This window comes from Taudactylus pleione, unplaced genomic scaffold (genome assembly GCF_031769625.1).
Source record: "Taudactylus pleione unplaced genomic scaffold, aTauple2 ptg000400l, whole genome shotgun sequence".
Classification (NCBI taxonomy): domain Eukaryota; kingdom Metazoa; phylum Chordata; class Amphibia; order Anura; family Myobatrachidae; genus Taudactylus; species Taudactylus pleione.
The window spans coordinates 105,196-127,057 of NW_028284802.1; the positions used below are offsets into that span (position 1 = coordinate 105,196).

A 21,862-nucleotide genomic window follows, 5' to 3' on the forward strand; every position below is an offset into this window, starting at 1 on the left:
CAATGACGCTGCTGTTTTAAATATGCACACCCATAAAACGCCCGTTTTGATCTTTAAGCACACCTGCGATCGGATCTCCACTCCCCGTTTTTAAGCACCTTCCCCTGTTACCACCCACATACTCCTCATTCTGTCACTCAAATTAGCAGGCATTTGCTATTTTGCGAGCACATGAATTTCGGCCGCACTGACTGGTTCGCGCATGCGTATAACGATCCGTACGCATGCGCAGTTGGGCAAACATCGCTCAGAGCGAACGAGCAGCCGCTTACGAGTGGCTCTGAATCAGGCCCTTAGACATTAATAGCTCATATATATTGGTGCAGGTTCATGCCTTGTTGTAGGATATTTAACTCTAGTACAATGCACCAATAATCCCATATGTTAAACACTCTACAGTCATTTAAAATGCTTGTTTAAAATTCTTGGTCATGGTTTTAAATAAGTTATTCCCATTGTATTCCTTACACGTGGGACTTATAAGATGTCTTCCGTTTAAAGTATTGACACTTTGAAACTTTTTCTGCATTTAATGTATGCAGAGAATGTTCCAAATAACGTCCATGTGAGGACCCGGCCTGACTGCGTGAGGACTCTGGGCCTGATTCAGCAAGGATCGTAAATGTGATTACGCACGCAATCGGCCAATTGTTGCGTTCCGCGCATGTGTATTCATCGCAGTGTGCGTGCACTAGCTAGCCACTGCGATCGGGACTGTGATCGTAGTGACTACACAGACCCATCGCAGGGCGATTGACAGGAAGTGCCGTTTGGGGGAGGTGACGGAGAGGTAGTCAGCAAAACGCAGGCATGCCAGTACGTTTGAACGCCGTTGCTGGGGCGTGCATAAATTAGCTACTGCGATGCCATACGCGGCTTGGGCTTTCGCTGAGGAGAGCAATTTCTGAGTAAGGTCTGACCTTGTGCAAGTGTGCGTGAGGCTCCGATTGTTTTCGATGTTACCGATAGTTTTGCAGTCTTGCTAAACGTTACGGATGTGTGTAAGGTAAGGTGGGCGACCTTATGTTGTGCTGCGGTGGCATAGCGATCGTAATGGATTAGCATATCATCGCAGTGAGACTACGTGTGTAATTGCAGCCGCAATCTGTACTGAATCAGGCTCTCTATGCCTCTTCTGCAATATCTGTCACACTGTGAGATATATCTCTATTATCACATGCTAAGTGGATGCCAGTAGAAGAAACATCTTCACAAATGAATAGATTGTATCCCCATGTTGGGTAGGGGATGGGTTATGATGTCACAGCCCGGCGCCAACCTCCGAAGGAATTGGCCTTTGAAGTGGTTACAGTTTTGCGCAGTGCACCTCTGGCGATTGTCTGCCTCTCAACACACCTTATGCATTCTTGGTCATTCGGCTCAAACCTGTGCCCGAACCTATTTACCTACCATGTCCTGCTGGAACGCATTGAACATTATTTAAAATAGTTGATGGGGTGGGCAGTTCTGTGGGTAAAGGATCATGTGACTCTAATCTCACATGATCATTTGGAGCCAATGTAGCGAAAGGTGTCAGACGTCCCGCCATTTGATGATGTCACAGGAAGCTTCTCGAAGCGCACTGAGCATGCTCCTGCCGGTACGTGCTATAGGCTCACACCCATGAATACTCATGAATATTTAGAGCTTCTCAGAAGATGGAGCATTTCATACTGACATATAAACAGATATGAATTTAGAATATTACTATATTGCAGTGATGCAGATTAAATGTTACATGTTTAACTTTAAATCTGTTTAATGTGTTATTGTTAATATTTATATTGCACCAGCAAACTCTGGGGAACTTTACACTCTGGAACAAACACAGTGATAGAATAGCGAGTATTACCAAACAGAAAGGTGAGAGGGCCCGGCTCAGAAGCTTACAATCTACTGGATGTTGGGTGTACAGTTGGTGACAGGTCATTGCAGTTGGAAAGATGCATTTGATAAATAGCAATTGTAGTCATCTCTATCACTATTTCACCAGGATTTGTAACCTGTGTTATCATTCATCTGCTTTTATTTCCCAAACCAGATCCCTCACACACATTAGAAGAAGTTATGTGAGACATTACATACGACACCCATATTCTCCTCACACAACAAGGAACATAAGGGGATGGTGTGTACATGTCCCAACTGTAATATCCAAAATGGCGCCAATTCCCGCAAACAGAAGCCTATTACATTGGGGCCCATGTCTCAGGTGTTTATTCACAGCTGTCACTGCTCATTGCAGACTTCGATTTTATCTCGCTCCTCTCAGAGACACAGTCTCTCGCTCCGGCAGTGGGCGCTCCTCACCCGCAGTCTCACAGCGGCTCGGTCGAGTCGCTCCCCCCAGAGTTTGTTCCGCTGGTCGTCCTGCAATTTGGCCTGTGTCCCATGCAGGTCGCCAAATCTTTCTGCAGCTTTGCTGAGAGACCGCTGCAAGGACGCCGAGCCCTGAGGAAACAATTCAGATTGTCAGCAATGGATGCAATTACAGAGTAGTTGCCCCCACTCTTGTAGTCATAATATTATAAAAGCAGTCAGGGCAATTCAGACAGTTCATTACCCACTGGGCCCTAGGCAGGAGCCTAGGTTGACTAATGCATGACCCGGCCATGATAGAATCACCCACAATGAGAAATATGATCATGTTCCCAGCCAGCGGAGTCTGAGGGCCTGATACTCGCGCTGTGCACTCGCAAGCGGCCCGATGTTCTGCGTACGCGCATGCTCACGCTTCGTTCTGCGTGTGCGCGAACTACACACTGCGATTGCATCCCTCCCACTCGCCCAGCAAAGGCAGCCCAGGGTAATGAGTGACAGGAGAGGCCGTTTGTGGGTGGTAACAGGGGCAGGACACTAATAATGGGGTTGTTGGAGATGCGAACGCAGGCGTGCCTGATTGTTTCAATGCCGTTTTAGAGGTGTGCATAATTAACAGGCAGCGTCATAGTACACGTCATTTGCCATTTTTTTACACTGATTTCCTCGCAATGATTGTGGTAGGGTAAAGCAACCGCAAGTACTGCATTTGCATCCGATGGTGCTCGATGTACCAATGTTTTAATACACTTCCCGGAGATGACGTGTTGCTGGTGGGCGGCTCTGCCTGTGCGATTGGGAAGTGGCCGCTCGCTAAGACATGGTGGGCGTGCTTATGCCTTGGCGAGCGATCGCTTCCCGTGGCGTCACTTTGAGAAATTTGCATAAGCAGGGAGCGAGCGTACGCAGATAGCGACCGGGTCTGAATCAGGCCCTGAGATTCCAGAACTGAAATAATCCAGTATCAACAGACATTCTCACTTATGTTTTGTACATGGGAATAGTTGCATGGTACATTAGGGTTATATATTTTGGGGTCTGGCTCTACAGCAGGCATTCACGTTACTATAAGTTAGTATATAGTTAGTACTGGTGGCAGTGAGAGCCTTTGGCAGATAGTCCCATCAGGGAGAAATAATCTACCTGTAAGATAAGTCTGCTCTCTGGGACCTGCGTTGCAGGATGTCTCTGGAGGATTCTCAGTAATGGCCGGTCTAGACAGTCGCGTATACAGATATCCTGGTTAGAAACTGGGCCCTGTGAACCGTAATATAATAAGTGACATAATCATCATCCTAACTCTAATGTGTCTCATTTCTTGTACACTTTTGGAGTTGGTAGGACGGGTGAGGCACAAAACGTCGACATTCGGGATGTTGGCATTCAGAACATCGACAACAGAATATCGCCAATCTGAATTGCCATTAGCGAGGTGAGTATCCCTAACCGCAGCCTAACCATAACCCTAAGAAAAATAATAATAAACCTCTGCACAATATCTTATGATCACAATCACCCTTTACAGAAATTACGTCCAATTACAAATACGCAGAAACGCGTTAGTTGGAGGATTTACGGAATACGTTATCTGCAGCCCACACAGCAGTGACTGTACTGTGTAAAGCTTTATCATTAATTTGTACTGTTAATAACTATGTTCTCATTTGCATGTACTTTGTAAGGTGCTGCAGAACCCTTGTGGTTCCATATATAAAGGATAATATATATGTATATACATGTGTGTATGTATATATATCTATTCTTTTTTTTTTTAACTACATCAACTCTGAGATTTTTACATATTTGTTAGTATAGTGATTCATTTTCTATAGCTGGTTTATAAGCGCAGGTTTTGTTGTGTTAATTGTTTAACCATAAAGTTAACCACAGGCTAATCATACCCCTAAAATCGTAATAAAAAATTGTCTGTCAACGCTGTAAATACTGTCATGTTGAATGTCATTATTGAGATTTTGAATGTCGACATTCAGACCATGTTGTCATTCTAGTGACATTATACATGTATACTGGTGGGACAAGGTGTTTTCCTGTCAAACGTCACTGTATATTAAAAATCAAGAACTATGTATGGTATCTTGTAATTAGAGACCCAGTATCCACAAAGTTCTAAAGACCAGAAGAAAAAGATAATTATTGCTGCTCATTTGTAACTGTTAAGGGGGGTAACCACTTAGCGATTTAGCCAAGAGATTGCACGATAACGACGTCGTTATCGTGCAATCGCTTGCAAATCTCGCATGCATCGGACATGTTTTGGTCGGAAGCGACCAGCGATTCCGACATCGCCCGTACATGCTGGTCAAACTGACGATCTCGTCAGGTTCAGCATGTGCGGGGATGAAAGATGTGCCTGGACTGAACGAGTGAACGTTCAGTCTAGGCACATCACTAGATATACAAACGAGAGCACAATAGCAATGTCGTAATCGTGCTCTCGTTTGTATATCTATAAGTGGATACCCGCCTTTAGTTGTGGAGAACAAATGACTGCAATTAAAGTTGCAATATATTTTGACACCACAAGATGGCACTTGTAAAGGAATACTTTTATATCATGTGTTTAAAATAAAGGTGATAAAGGCCCTCATTCAGAGCCGTACGCTCTGAGCAGAGCGCACGCTCTGAATGAGGGCCGGCCTCCATTTTCATGGAGCGTCCTCCTGGACGCTCGTATAGCTGTGGGTCACCACCCACAGGCTATACGAGCGTGCATTGTGATGGTCGCGATGGTCGAGACCACCGCGACCATCGAAATTGCGAGCCGGAGCCTGCGGTTGAGGTTTTCAACCGCAAGCTCCGGAGTGATTTTGGCTCTATCAGAGCCAAAATCACTCCCACTGACATCACTAGTGATGTCAGTGGGCCGGCTTCTGACGGGAGGCGTTCCCGTGGGAACGCCCCCGTCAGGGAGGCACGCCCCCGGCACGCCCACCAAAGGGGGCGTGCTGTCAATCAACATTGACAGCACGCCCCCTTTGATCGGACACAACGAGCGAAGGACTTTCCTTCGCTCGTCGCGTCTGGCGCATGCGCACGACGGAGCTCCCTCCGTCGTGCGCATGCTCAGTCCATAACATCGACCCACTTGCGAGCGGACAGCCGCTCGCGAGTGGGTCTGAATCAGGCCCAAAGGCCGGTATTCAATTGCCGGCGAAAAGTCCAGGATTTTTCGCATGGTGTACTTTCCGCCGTCATCGCTAGTTTTGTCTCCGGAAAAGTATCGCCCTCGTCACCGCTTTTCGCCCTATTCAGTTGCAAATGACGCGAGAACGCTTCCCGGCGAAACTCAAATAGGTGAAAAGTGCTGTCAGATTTGGGGAAATCAGCCTGACACCCCCAAAAGATGCACTGACATGGGGATCACTATGGATAACCCCGAATAACCCTGCTGAAGGTATTTGAGGTGCTTCAATTGGTGCTATTTAGCATCTTTGCATAAGTGGTGAAGAATAGCATTTAGCAGATTTTTTTGCAAAAAATAAGTAGTCCCAGCAAATTTGGGGTACATAAAAATTGGTGTAAGCATGGTTAAAATTTGCTAAAGTAATGTTTTAAAAAATGCACCTCCAGCAAACACCTGCGATCAAAAAAACACCGGGGGCATACTTGGGGGACCCCCTGAGTCTATTTCGCTAGTTTTTAAGTTTGTCCCCAACTTTGAACTTTTTTGCGCCCAAAACAAAAGTACTTTTTTGGGGTGTTCTAAAGTAATTTTCCAACTTTTTTTGACGCAGTTTACCTTTGGGGGACTGTCCCAAGGCTGCAGGGGTGTTCCCAAAACTTTGCACCCCAAACCGTGCAAAGTCCGCTGGTTACAAGGCGCAGACTTTTCGCACCAGTGAAAAGTCTTTGGATTTGAATACAGGGAAAAGGTCTCGCCTGGCGAAATGACGTCACCGGCGAGAACTTTTAGCTGAGAACGGCTTTTCGTCGGCAATTGAATACGGCCCCAAAGTTTGAAAGAATTTCATAAAGTTTTATATCTGTGAACATACATGTCTGGAGACAAGGCTGCCACATCCTTTGCACTGGTGATTAGGGGGATTGGGGAAGCGTGCTTTCAGGCATTGTGATCTGGGTAGCTGTGCTTTAAACATCGGTAACATTCCTATGCCGCACATCTCCTGGGAAAGCTATCGCAGGAGAGCCCATATGATGGCTGCCGCTGGTGATACTCAGCGATGGTCATTACAGGCTGCAATCCATGGTAAATGGGGATAAACCTGATATCCTACAGTATTTGCAAGATTTAGTAATCTCTCTTTGATAAATCAGCGTGATAGCCTAATTCAGACCCGCTCGTAAGCGGGTCGATGGTGGGCTCTGCGCACGCGCAGCGGCCGCACTGTGCTTGCACAAGCCCCGGAGCGAGAGAGAAATTCTCTCGCTCCGTGGCTCACGACAAAAGGGACGGCTGTCGATGTTGATCGACAGCTCGCCCCGTTTTGTAGGCGTGGCGGGGGGATGGCTTCACAAACGCAGGCGTTCCCAAGCGAACGCCTGCCGTTTGTGGGCGGCCCCACTGACATCACCAGTGACGTCAGTGGGAGAGCTTCTGGCTCTATTAGAGCCGGAAGCTCTCTGGGGCTTGCGGCAGACGAGACCCTACCACAAGGGTCTCGTCGCAAGCCCCGATGGTCGCGATGGTCTTGACCATCGCTACCATCATCCTGGCCGCTCACAATAGCTGTGGGTGGTCACCCACAACTATGCGAGCGGTCAGGAGGTCGCACAAAAAAAAAAAGCCCTGATTCAGAGCGAGTGCTCTTTCAGAGCGTCCGGCTCTGAATCAGGCCCTGAGTCTTTTCTGTGTACCCAGCTTGAAGGAGAACATTAACCTAACCAATGGGTATTTGTATATAGCGCCTACCCTCCAACATGACCCATTCCACCAGGTACAAAATGTTCTGCTCCTGGACTTCACACCTAATTTATGATTGCAGTCACCAGATGTTTCAACACAGGTGGCTGCAATCATACATTAGGTGGGAAGTCCAGGAGCAGAGCATTCTGTACCTGATGGAAGGGGTCATGTTGGAGGGTCTGCTACCGCATGTCATTAAACGTTTGGCCGGTGCTGTGCAGTGGATCTAAGTGTATGGAACTCATATAAAATACTCAGAAGGCAAAGCAATGGGATTTAATTTAAGGAAATATATGACGGTTGGTTCTATGTATTACTCATACTCACCAGTTGCAGCTGGTAACTGGTTTCTATCTCATGAGGGATGTTTGTAAAAAAAAAAATATGATTTAATGAAAAAAAAGTTGCAGTAACCCATAGCGGGCAGCTCTGTTCTTGTGCTTGTATGTAAATGTTACAATAAATGAATATAAATGTATACTGTATATGTGTATAAGAGAGAGACTGTATTCTGGCGGCATTGTTACATACCAGTCATAGTAGTCCGTGCTGGGAGCCTAATATTGACCATACCCATTGCTCTCATCTCCTATATAGCTGCATATTAGCTCCCCCTGGTTCTGACAGAACATAGGGCCTGATTCAATAAGGATTGCAACTGCTAAAGCGTACGCAGTTGGCCGATTGTTGCGTACTGCACATGCATCGCAGTGCACGTGCGCGGAGGCACCACTGCTATCACGGAGACCAGGGAGATCCATCGCAGTGTGATTTACAGGCAGTGAGCATTTGGGGGTGGTGATGGGGAGTGGTCGGCGAAACGCCGAGTACTTACTGTGTGCGACGAGGGTTAGCAATTTCTAAGTAAGGTCAGGTTTTCTGCGTGAGGGGCCGATGGTACTCGGTGTTACCAATGTTCATGGAGGTTTGCAAAATAGCGGTAGTGGGAGGCAGTGGGCGTCTCTACTGGCAATGCGACGACATTGCGATAGCAATCATTAGCATATTTTCGCAGCAGACCTGCGTGCGATTATGGAGCTGCGATCGCAATAGCGATCCGTAATGTATCAGGCCCATAATGCAGGAGAGATCATAGCGATAACTAGCGTTTTGCACCGGGCAATCACCGGCTCCATTTTGTTAGTGCACGATAAGCTTTATGCAAAACTATATTATCGTGTAAGGTCACGCATTTGCAGCGCCATTTTGTCATAATGGCCGCATTTGTGTACGCAAGATCCCTCTTCTGCGAGAACGCCTCCATAAGCACAAAGCTGCTAATGCCATCTGCCGGCTTATCGGAGCTTGATAAATAGAACCAGACCGCAGTCTCCATTAAGATTAATCTGCCCCGTTAGTATCTCTGACATCTCCTGGCTCAGGCTCTTGTTATATAGCGCTTATACCTCAATCATGTGGAGACAGCCGTCATGATAAATAGGACTCATGGTCTATATAACATGCTGTTAAGAGAAAGTTATCTGTCTGCATATTTCTAATATTACAGGAAACATAGAAGTCGTATTTCTAGAGCGCAATGTGTCACCCGGATGTGGCTGCTCTCCTCTGCTTTCTTGCGAAGCCCCTTTGTCACAATTTCCTTTAGTTCTCGGCGGTCTGTTGACTTCTGCCCATTACAAGGCTGCGCGTATCTCAGTTTCACACACGTTGCATGAGCACTGGCGATAGCCGATCGACAGTCTTGACGAACAATAGAGAATAGAAAGAGTATAGTAAGTCAGACATGTAAGGACAAGTACTCTAATCGGTTCCTTGTCTTAAGCTGGATACACACTTAACAACGTGTGTACCCAGCGATGCACTCGCGCCCCCCGCCCCCCCGCTGACGGGCCGACATATCGGGCGGCCGGTACACACTAGACGATTCGGTGCCGATCCGCCCGATATGTCGGCCGCTGACGCATCCCGCTGCGTGGGGTCGATGGCCCCACGGGAGTGCGCACCGGACAATATAGAGCATACTCACTAGACGATTTTGAACAATATGTTGTTCCGATGCGTTGGAATCAGGCATATCGTTCCAAAAATTGTCTAGTGTGTACGCACCTTTAGAGTTTTCTGGGTACCTGCGTTTTCTGCATTACGAGGTATGCTGCTCCTAGTCGCATCCAGTTCTCGATGGCGGGGGCGGCCGTCCTCACAGATAAAGTCTAACACTCGTCCCTTTTCTTTGCAAAACTCTGAGAGCTTCTGGCGGTGAGAGTGGAGTTCCTGCCAGACCACAAAATACTGTAGGAAAGGGCCAGGGACTGCAAGAGACTATACAGTAGTACAAATATTGCGCAGTGCTGCAGACAGAGAGTGGAAAGCAAAGAGTGGTCGGTGACTAACAACTCCGTGAGCGCCAAAAGCCATTGGACAGGCTGCCATAGAGTGGTCGGTGACTGACAACTCCATGAGCGCCAAAAGCCATTGGACAAGGTGCCATAGAGTGGTCGGTGACTAACAACTCCATGAGCGCCAAAAGCCATTGGACCAGCTGCCATAGAGTGGTCGGAGACTAACAACTCCATGAGCGCCAAAAGCCATTGTATAAGCTGCCATAGAGTGGTCGGTGACTAACAACTCCATGAGCGCCAAAAGCCATTGTATAAGCTGCCATAGAGTGGTCGGTGACTGACAACTCCATGAGCGCCAAAAGCCATTGTATAAGCTGCCATAGAGTGGTCGGTGACTAACAACTCCATGAGCGCCAAAAGCCATTGTATAAGCTGCCATAGAGTGGTCGGTGACTAACAACTCCATGAGCGCCAAAAGCCATTGAACAAGCTGCTATAGAGTGGTCGGTGACTAACAACTCCATGAGCGCCAAAGCCATTGGACAGGCTGCCATAGAGCGGTCTGTGACTAACAACTCCATGAGCGCCAAAAGCCATTGTATAAGCTGCCATAGAGTGGTCAGTGACTAACAACTCCATGAGCGCCAAAAGCCATTGTATAAGCTGCCATAGAGTGGTCGGTGACTAACAACTCCATGAGCGCCAAAAGCCATTGGACAGGCTGCCATAGAGTGGTCGGTGACTAACAACTCCATGAGCGCCAAAAGCCATTGTATAAGCTGCCATAGAGTGGTCGGTGACTAACAACTCCATGAGCGCCAAAAGCCATTGGACCAGCTGCCATAGAGTGGTCGGTGACTAACAACTCCATGAGCGCCAAAAGCCATTGGACAAGGTGCCATAGAGTGGTTGGTGACTAACAACTCCATGAGCGCCAATAGCCATTGTATAAGCTGCCATAGAGTGGTCAGTGACTAACATCTCCATGAGCGCCAAAAGCCATTGGACAGGCTGCCATAGAGTGGTCGGTGACTAACAACTCCATGAGCGCCAAAAGCCATTGTATAAGCTGCCATAGAGTGGTCGGTGACTAACAACTCCATGAGCGCCAAAAGCCATTGGACAAGGTGCCATAGAGTGGTCGGTGACTGACAACTCCATGAGATCCAAAAGCCATTGAACCAGCTGCCATAGAGTGGTCGGTGACTAACAACTCCATGAGATCCAAAAGCCATTGAACCAGCTGCCATAGAGTGGCCTGCACACTACACAAGCAGCACAACGCACATAAGAGCTGACAGTATATATACTGACTTGTAGCTGCCTCGATATCTCCTGCAGCCGCCGCTCAGATAGTCTCTTTATGTCCATGAGGTTTTTCTTCTCGTCATTTAGAAGAAAATCAACTTTATCCGGGTGCTGGGAACAAAGTGAGAGAAAGTTCGGTATAAGGAGAGATTGTGGCGATATTACTGCTGTGTGTGTACATGCCCATAAAGATCTATTATGTGTATAGTTTTCTCCCACTTTTCAGCTTGTGCCATTCATCTATTAACTCCATGCTTCACCTACCAATAACACATTGCATTGTGAAGACTGATGTCATTCAGGAGTGGTATTTGCCAAGGGTGTTATACTATTAAATAGAAACGTCTATTAGTAAATCTGCAGATAAACTCTCGCCTAGGATCAGTAATACACAAAATGTACATTTGGGAAGTTGCGGCTGTATGTGACAGCGACTTGCGCTTTTTTGTAAGTACACGTGTTAGCCTACGGGCGATCACACCTATGTTTCCTGGCAAACTGCACTTGTGACTCCCTACAACACGGGGGGCCTGGAAAGGTGTTGTAGGGGGTGTGCAGATGCAGTAAGGGTACGTCGTGGGTGCATCGATGAAAACTTGCGGTGAAATGTTGCGTATGCACGTGTTTGCAGGAACATGACTTGCGGCACTCAAACCCTGATGCAAGTTGCGGACTAATGATGATGATGAGATCCTCAGGTCTTGTCTGATTCTTCCAATGCGCCTAGGTCACGCTCAGTAATGTATATTTAGTTTTAAGTGCTGCAACCGTGATTCAAGATGACATTGTTCTGACTCTTCATTTTACAACAGTCTGCTTACTACTCTGAGAAGGAGAAGGCTGCCCATGTGTTTATGGGGCCTATTTATTAATGATCGCATTCGCAGTGCGATCTGGGCACGATATTAGCGTCCATGATCGCATTGCAGAATGCGATAATAGCGACTGGATGCAACAAAAAGCAGCAGCAGGGACCTCGAAAAGGAGCCCGTCCCTGCGATGTGCCAAAAGTGACGTGACCGCGGCCTCTTCACTCCTCTGCTGGGGATCCTGCGCATGTGCGGATTACAGACCATTGCCGGGGGAGGGTTCCCATGGAACTCAGTCTGAATCGCATTCTGGAAGTTGGTAAATATGGCAGCATCGCGTTCCCCATAGAAACCTATGGGAGTTGTCACTGCCGGAGATATCTGTCATACATTCGGGGGGCAGTTATCCCCCCGAACACTGGTGTTTTCGGGGAATAAGTAGCAAATATTTATTGATAAACGGGTTCATATAAGTGTTGGCTGAGTTATTTATTATGTGCCCTCTCCGGCCGCTTACTGTGATGTGTGTGAATTGAGAGTACAGTGAAGCCACGCCCCCTGTCACATTTCTGCCGCTTCTAATCTTGTTACGTAAATGGGGGGGGGCGCATTTGCTACCTACACAAAATTGGTTGCATTTTGCGTATTTGGCAAAGTCAGGATAGGCTGCACAAAGTGATTATAATTTTCACTTATAATTATAATTTTAGCTTTCTTAGATTTGTTTTCAGTGACGTCTTCTCTCTTTGTATAACTCTGTATTTTATTTTTCAGCCAAAGTATTCATCATAACCATTAGTTCATTAGTCTGAGTCAGGGGCAGACTATAACGCCGCCATGACTGCGCCTTTTCATGCAGCGCGACTGCGTCTTTATGCTAATGCTGCAGGTGATGGGATTTGCACGGAGACGCCTACCGGCTGCGTCACTACTAGAAAAAAATTGGTTGCACCGTCAGACATTAGAGCAGCTCTATAGCTGCTCAGAACTTTTGTCGGAACATGTCAGCCGGTACCAGTGCAACTGAGAAAAGAGGCAGACACTGCCTGCGACGCACCCACGTCTAGCTAGCCGCCCCCATTACTACCCAGGAACGCAACGCGCACTGAAATTGTCTCTCTGTGTCCAAATTTGTTCTGTGTCCACTGGCTGCAACCGACAGGACGCATGTGCAATGCTACTCTATCACATGCACAGTACAAAAAACATCGAACTACTGTGCCAACGTCAGAATTGTGTTCACCTCAGGCCATAAGATTTGTGAGAACAGCAATGGCTTCCTGCATGTCCACTCCCCCCACACCATGGGGGTATATGGCCTAAAGTGTGGGTTTATAGAAGTGTAGGTGTTGCCCATAGCAACCAATCAGATTCTAGCTATTATCTTCTAAAAGGTGCTACATAAATGATAAGTAGAATTGGATTGGTTGCTATGGGTAACATCTCGACTTCTATAAACCCGCACATTAGTACATATACCCCCATGACCAAGTCCCTGGCATCACATAATGGGACAGGTGACCGCCTCCCACAGGATTGGTGCACACATGCCGTAATCTTCTGCTGCCTGTATTCCAATGATCTGATTGGCTACAGGCTGTAGCCAATCACTTCATCCTCTAAAAGGCCAAATAGAGAGAAGCAGGAAATAAGATGAATACAATATCGCTGTTCTAGTGACATGGACCTTATAAAGTATTATGTATGCTAATTTCTTCCACTTTATTACTGTAAGGCCAAATAAAGATGTCACTGTGACCCAGATAGTCTGTATAACATATGGGAAAGTAGGATTCTCTGTTACACAGAGATGCGGGCATTTTACATTTTGAAAAACAAAGCATTCTTCAATATTTAGCTTATTGTGGGAAATTGCAGAGGGAACATTATTTGTTGCCCATCCCTGGGGTCCCCTAATGTCCTTCATTGTGCTGGAAAAAATATGAATGCATCTTTTAATAGCAAATGACATAAAATAAATGAACAAACACCGTCTCTCACCCTCTCACTAATGGGTCTTGAGGTACGTAATTGTGTGGTCTCATTATTTAGCAGAATGTCTCTTCTGGTATTGGCGTGAGATTGCTCTATTACATCCCTGTCTTTCTGCAATCTGTGGATCTGTCGATCTATCTCCCACAAGGCCTCTCTCAGCATGTACATCGAGCTTCGCGTTTCCCGCATGTATCCGCGGGCGTAATTGTTGCAGGTGTTGATAATTAGGTCTCGGTTATAAGGGGGAGGTGTTGGCTGCTGTTTTCGAACACTCTTCATTTGGGCATTCTCATCTTGTGTCCTCACCCCCCCTTGGCTGGTTGCCATGAGGCTAAGAGCCGAAGTGGGGGATAACCTAAGACCATTTGCCAATTGCACAGTCTTATAGGATGCATCTCGCCAGGTGGCAGAGCCCATGGGAGGGACCGCCATGGGGTAGACAGAGGGGCCTGGAGAATGCAAAGAAACAAAGATTTTATTATACACCGTTACACTTACATAGAATCACGGAGTCTTACAGCAGAAAACATCTGACTTCCCATTCCAGTGTCTAAATGTGTGGTCTCTATTATTCATGTTTATTTTGTTAGGCTGCACAGGAGATGTTCTTTAAGACTGACTCAAGCTGTCTGTGCTCACGTCCACATTTCTCATTGGCATTGCTGTAGGGTTGGCCTTAAAATTAGCTAAATGTACAATATTAATCCAGTCAATATCATTATCAGGTGTCTTTTGACCACATTAAAAGGATGATACAGAGTCAGACATAGCCGGGTCTTTTGGTGGTCTCCCGTCTATGTCTTTACGCATGCACAGTGCGAGATAGACAAATGCGCAGGCGACAAATTGCTCCATGCATAGTATTGCATTATTTCTTAACAAAGAAATTGATTATTTTTATGTACACCTTGATTGACTATATAATGTATGCTAACTGTTCACGATTGGATTTAATATGATTCTTATCATACGCATAAATCTGTGGTTATTTAAAGTATACATCTGAAGAGTCTGAACCATATATTTATTATTTCAACAATTATGGGACCAAAAAAATTCTTCTTAACGATATACCACTGATTTGTGCCATTATTTATTTGTGTGTTGTTGTTCCATTGTAATATATGTGAGCTCTTTCTTTTTATCTTTTACATATTTCATTAAAAGTTAAGTTTTAGTATATGTCGAAATGTACTCATTTCATGTGTTGGATTAGTGCCCCACAAAGGAGAGTACTGTCTCTTTCTCCTTACTCCAGATATAGAGAGATATAAGAGAGATATTTATTAGATAGATCGATCAATAGATAGATAGATAAATAGACCCACTTCTTCATCAAGCTCTCATCCTAACTTAGTTCCCCATGCTCCTTGCTCACTGTCTCTCCATTATGTGTCACCCCTGTCTGTCTGTTGTCATCCCCTTTAGACTGTAAGCTCTGACAAGCAAGTCCCTCTTCCCTCATATGCTTTTCCTTCTCTTGCTTCTACCACCATATCCTCCCCACTGCCTACTACAGCACCCAACCTTAGGTTCTGCCAACCTGCTACCTATTTGACTTTTATGACCGCTGGTGCAGCAATGTTATGAACAATGTTCATGTTCTGCAATGTTCTCTACTGTATGTCACTTTCGTTCCTGTGTTTTTTGTTCATACTCCAACTACCGTCCCGTCTCTCTCCTCCCACTTGCCTCCAAGCTCCTTGAGCATGTTGTTTACAAACGCCTCACCACCTTTCTTTCCTCCCACTCCCTCCTTGACCCATTTCAGTCTGGCTTCCGTTCTCCACTCCACTGAAACTGCCCTCACTAAAGTCAGCAATAACCTCCTTGCTGCTAAATCCAAGGGCCACTACTCTCTGCTCATTCTTCTTGACCTCTCTGCTGCTTTTGACACTGTGGACCACCCTCTACTGCTGCATATCCTTCACTCCCTAGGTCTACATGACACTGCCCTCTCCTGGCTATCCTCCTACCTCTATGACCGATCCTTCCCTGTGTCCTCTCATGACACCTCTCCCCCCCCCCACAGCCTCTTACAGTAGGTGTTCCCCAAGGTTCTGTTCTTGGATCTCTCCTATTCTACTTCTATACGTCCTCTCTAGGTGAACTCATCAGCTCTTTTGACCTCCATTATCATCTCTATGCTGATGATACTCAGATCTACCTTTCCTCCTCTGACCTCTCCCCCTCTCTCCTCACTCGTGTCTCCAACTGTCTCTCTGCCATTTCTTCCTGCATGTCCCAGAAATTATTAAACTTAATATGTCTAAGACTGAGCTGATCATTTTCCCACCCTCCAACATAACCACACTTCCCACTATTTCTTTATCAGTTGATGGCACAACTATCTCCTCTAGCCCCAAATTGCGCTATCTTGGAGTTATCCTCCCTCTCCTTCAAACCACATATCCAAAACCTCTCGCAGTCCTGTCATTTCCATCTTAAAAATATTTCCAGGATTAGACCCTTTCTCACCCACGATGCCACTAAAACCCTTATACACTCACTGGTCATCTCCAGATTAGACTGTTGTAACCTCCTCCTATCTGGCCTCCCCAACTCCTATCTTTCTCCTCTTCAGTCTGTCCTCAATGCTTCCGCTTGGCTCATCTTCCTCTCTAAACGCTCTACATCTGCCTCCTTTCTCCTACAAGCCCTCTACTGGCTGCTCTTCCCTTTCAGAACCCAATTCAAGGTTCTCACACTCGCTTACAAAGCCCTCACCAATTCCTCTCCCATTTACATCTCTGACCTCAACTCCCTTCACTCTCCTGTTCACTGTCTTCGTTCAACAAATGCACGCCGCCTTTCATGCCAACTGATTACTTCCTCCAACTCCCGCCTCCAAGATTTTGCCCGCGCTGCTCTTCACCTTTGGAACTCTCTCCCTCTTCCCATCAGACTCTCCACCTCTCTAGAAACCTTCAAACGGGCACTCAAGACCCACTACTTCATCAAAGCCTGCCAGCTCTCATCTTAACTTGCTGCTACATGCTCTTTCCTCCCTGTCTACCCCATCTGTGTCACACCTGTTTGTCTGCCCTCCCCTTTAGATGGTAAGTTCTCATGAGCAGGGCCCCCTACCCTCTTGTGCTTCTCCTTACTTTACTTTCATCTACTTCTTACTCCCAACTAGAGCACCTAACACTTGGTGCTTTGCTCTGTTGCTTATCTGGGTATTTTGGTAGCTAATGTAGCAATATATATTATCCATGTCCTGTACTGTATTGTATTGTATTGTATTGTATTGTAAGTCACTGGTCACCTATTTGTTTATGTACTGTGTAAGGCGCTGCAGAACACTTGTGGCGCCATATAAATAAATTATAGCAATAATAATAATAATAGAAGACAAATAGACAGTCATATATGAGCAGTGGCGTAACTAGGGGGGGTCGGGCAGGGTGTGTACCCTGGGCGCCGTGGGACCGGCGGCGCAGGGGGGCGCCGCCGGCCACGGTCCGGCCCGCCCTAGTTAGCCACAAGTGTAACGCCGACCGCAGTGAGTGCTGTCAGCGCTACACATTTACACAGGACCGGCGCTAGGCTTCCAGCGCCGGTCCTGTGCTGCACACCTGAGCCCGTTCCCTCCCCCTGAGCGCTTGCCCAATAGCGCCAGGGGGCGGGCTCAGGCTGTGCATAACACACGCATCACCGCCAGCGCTGGCGGCGATGCGTGTGTTAAACAGCAGCCAATGAGAGTCAGATAGACTCTCATTGACTGCTGCAGCACCCACTGCAAGAGCCGGGCTTCCGTCCGGCTCCTGCAGTGGGTAATGGGACAGACGTCATGACATCATGACGTCTCTCCCAGTATGCTGAGCGCGCCAGCCCGGGAGGACTGGCGGGCGGCGGCAGGAGCGGTGTTGCGGTCCGGAGCAGCAGCGTGGATTCAGGTAAGTGTATTTTTATATATATTTTTTTAAAACCTGTCAGCACTACTGGGGGCACAACGTGGGAGGGGGGTGGCTACTACTGGGGGGACCTCTACTGGGGTGGGGGCACAACAGGGGGGTTGGCTACTACTGGGGGCACCATTATTTGGAGGACCTCTACTGGGGGGGGCTATTACTGGGGGCACCATTATTGGGAGGACCTCTACTGGGGGGGCTATTACTGGGGGCACTTAATCGGGAGGGGGAACCTCAACTGGGGACCACTACTTGGGGGGGAACTACTACTGGGGGCATTATAAAAGGGGCCTACTACTAGGGGCACTGCACTGGGGGGACCACAACTGGGGGCAATAACAGGAAGGACCACTACAGGGACCACTGGATAGGGGGGGTCACTACTGGGGCCTGCATCAGGGGGACCACTACTGGGGGCACTGCATGGGAGGGGGGGGACTACTGCTGGGGGCACTATATAAGGGGCTTACTGCTAGGGGCACTGCACTGGGGGGACCACTACAGGGGGCACTAGATAGGGGGGGATCACTACTGGGTGCCTGCATAAGGGGGACCACTACTGGGAAAACTGCATGGGGGGGACTACTGCTGGGAGCACATTATAAAGGGCACTGCATAGGGGGGGGGACTACTACTGGGGGCACTGCACTGGGGGGACCACTACAGGGGGCACTAGATAGGGGGGGATCACAACTGGGTGCCTGCATAAGGGGGACCACTACTGGGAAAACTGCATGGGGGGGACTACTGCTGGGAGCACTATATAAAGGGCACTGCATAGGGGGGGGACTACTACTGGGGGCACAGCACTGGGGGGACCACTACAGGGGGCACTAGATAGGGGGGGATCACTACTGGGTGCCTGCATAAGGGGGACCACTACTGGGAAAACTGCATGGGGGGGACTACTGCTGGGGGCACTATATAAAGGGCACTGCATAGGGGGGGGGACTACTACTGGGGGCACTATATAAAGGGCACTGCATAAGGGGATACCACTACTGGGCGCACTGCATTGTGGGGACTGCTACTGGGGGCACTGCATAAGGGGGAACACTACATAGGGCACTGCATTTGGGGGGACCACTACTGGGGGCACTGAGTAAGGGGAACTAATTGGGGGCTGTATAAGGGGGACCACTACTGGGGATACTGTATAAGGGGCACTACTATGGGCCTGCATAAGAGGGGCCACAACTGCATACTGGGGGAACTGTATAAGGGGCACTACTGGGGTTAAGGTGCATATGGATAGGAATTTCATTGTGAAAATAAAGGGGCGCACATATCGGGTTATTGGGGGGGCTCCCTTTTCAAATTTGCCCTGGGCTCCAAATACCCTAGTTACGCCACTGTATATGAGATAGATATTTATGGGTTAGATAGATAGATAGATAAATAGATATGAGATACATAGATAATAGATAGATTTATATTAGATATGAGATAGATACTGTATATATTAGATAGATATACTGTATAGACAGACACCAAGGAGCTAATTTTATACTTGAAAAAAAAAAACTACAAGTGGGATGTACTAAGGGCATAAATACTGTTTTTGGGGGGTTTACTGGATTTTTCATATGTATTAAGCACTGGAATGGGTGCTTCATCCTGGTGGGTAACGCCATCTTTTGATGGCGTTACCCAGTAGAAGCCTACGGGCTTCTTTTCGGGATGCCCCCTGAGAGGGATCCAATCGGATCCCTCCCAGCACGCGCGTCCTTCAGTGCATGCGCAGGAGGATGGCAGAGGGAATTCTGGGTCATAAACCCGGTAGTCCCTCTATCGCAAAGGACAGCTCTTACCTGGAGCGCTGTAATTTTCATATTATCTGACACCTAGCATATATCAGGGATATATCACAGTGTATCGGTCACGATATCTATCTTCCTCCCCCAGAGAGGAGACATCCCCCCACCCCACCCTGCGCATAAACTGCCCAATACGGCAGACTTTTAATTTACAAAATATTGCACACAGTATAATTATCTGGGCGATCCGACGATATTAAGAGGAACGCCCCAATAATTGTATAGAGTATGCCCTGCGCTAATTATTAAAATTATTACACGTCGCTGTAAAATACCTGGGACAGACAGACATGTATATTTTGTACTAGTGTATTTGATGTCTGATGGCTTATCTGATGTCCAGATGCTACTTGCAATGGTCAGATTAACCCAAACCGACAACACTTCCCAGGTTTTCCAGGGGAACTCTTTCTGTAATACCTTAAAATTTTGGGCTTTAGAATTTTTTGCCCATAGAGACGTGATATGGTGGTAGTAATTTCAAGCAAAGAATTAGCAACAGTGGACATACAGATATCTGCGTACCAGATGGTGCATAAATTAATGCCTGTAAAGGTGTCACTCCTCTGTGTTATAGGTCATAAACAATCCGGCTTCATACCTCATCAAGTGCTAACCCTCAGGCCAGAAATGGAGAATCTCCGTAAATAATTGCTTTCATTTGACCAAATACGAAAGACACAAACACAGAGTAAACACTTAACGCAATAAAAACGCTTATCTTAATCGCAGTGTAGCAGATAAAAGTCCACTTTAGGGTTCTCCTTAACCCCTAAAGTGGACTTTTATCTGCTACACTGCGATTAAGATAAGCGCACACCTCATTATAATATAAGATAAGTGCACATCTCATTATAATATAAGATAAGTGCACATCTCATTATAATATAAGATAAGCGCACATCTCATTATAATATAAGATAAGCGCACATCTCATTATAATATAAGATAAGCGCACACCTCATTATAATATAAGATAAATTCACATCTCATTATAATATAAGATAAGCGCACATCTCATTATAATATAAGATAAGCGCACATCTCATTATAATATAAGATAAGCGCACACCTCATTATAATATAAGATAAGCGCACATCTCATTATAATATAAGATAAGCGCACATCTCATTATAATATAAGATAAGCGCACACCTCATTATAATATAAGATAAGAGCACATCTCATTATAATATAAGATAAGTGCACATCTCATTATAATATAAGATAAGCGCACATCTCATTATAATATAAGATAAGCGCACATCTCATTATAATATAAGATAAGCGCACACCTCATTATAATATAAGATAAGTTCACACCTCATTATAAGATAAGTTCACATCTCATTATAATATAAGATAAGTGCACATCTCATTATAATATAAGTTCACATCTCATTATAATATAAGATAAGTGCACATCTCATTATAATATAAGTTCACATCTCATTATAATATAAGATAAGTGCACATCTCATTATAATATAAGATAAGCGCACATCTCATTATAATATAAGATAAGCGCACATCTCATTATAATATAAGATAAGCGCACACCTCATTATAATATAAGATAAGTTCACATCTCATTATAATATAAGATAAGTGCACATCTCATTATAATATAAGATAAGCGCACACCTCATTATAATATAAGATAAGTTCACATCTCATTATAATATAAGATAAGTGCACATCTCATTATAATATAAGTTCACATCTCATTATAATATAAGATAAGTGCACATCTCATTATAATATAAGTTCACATCTCATTATAATATAAGATAAGTGCACATCTCATTATAATATAAGTTCACATCTCATTATAATATAAGTGCACATCTCATTATAATATAAGATAAGCGCACATCTCATTATAATATAAGATAAGCGCACATCTCATTATAATATAAGATAAGCGCACACCTCATTATAATATAAGATAAGCGCACACCTCATTATAATATAAGATAAGTTCACATCTCATTATAATATAAGATAAGTGCACATCTCATTATAATATAAGATAAGCGCACATCTCATTATAATATAAGATAAGCGCACATCTCCTTATGATATATATATATTGCCACAGACGCTGCAGGTGCTGTGTATACAGGCGGTACATCTTACCTAGAAGGGGTTATTTGCTGCTACGTCTGCGCCCTGTGTGATCTCTCATCACCCTTGTAAGTGTCCTTCACTCCATCCAGGCTGCTCCCTGTCTCTGTGTCTGTCTCCCTGGATACTGTTGCTATGTACACTGTCTGCTATGATGTCATCGTCTCTTTTCAATACAACACAATAAGAGATAGGTGTCACAGTGTAACATAAATGCAAAGTGATACTTAATAGTGACACAGGTGATTGAAATGAAGGGATTATGGGATAATTAGAAGATTTGCCACTTGCTGAAGTTGTCTTTTCTGGTGTTCTCTGAGTTATTGGTTTTTTTTTACTTTTTTTTGTGAATACAACCAAAATACACTATTGGTGAGAACTTTTCTG

At 45.9% G+C, this 21,862-nt stretch overlaps 1 protein-coding gene across 1 annotated transcript; it reads right to left on the reverse strand.

Moving 5' to 3' along the window:
- Positions 1–1,837: 1,837 nt before the first annotated feature.
- Positions 1,838–21,568, reverse strand: TEKTL1 (tektin like 1). Its single transcript, XM_088446495.1, has 7 exons — positions 21,488–21,568; positions 13,623–14,065; positions 10,819–10,923; positions 9,292–9,436; positions 8,751–8,905; positions 3,463–3,576; positions 1,838–2,451 (listed from the first exon to the last, which is right to left on the reverse strand). Exons 2-7 carry the CDS (start codon positions 14,046–14,048, stop codon positions 2,269–2,271), a joined length of 1,128 nt encoding a protein of 375 aa, XP_088302621.1. The 5' UTR covers positions 14,049–14,065; positions 21,488–21,568; the 3' UTR covers positions 1,838–2,268.
- Positions 21,569–21,862: the final 294 nt, after the last annotated feature.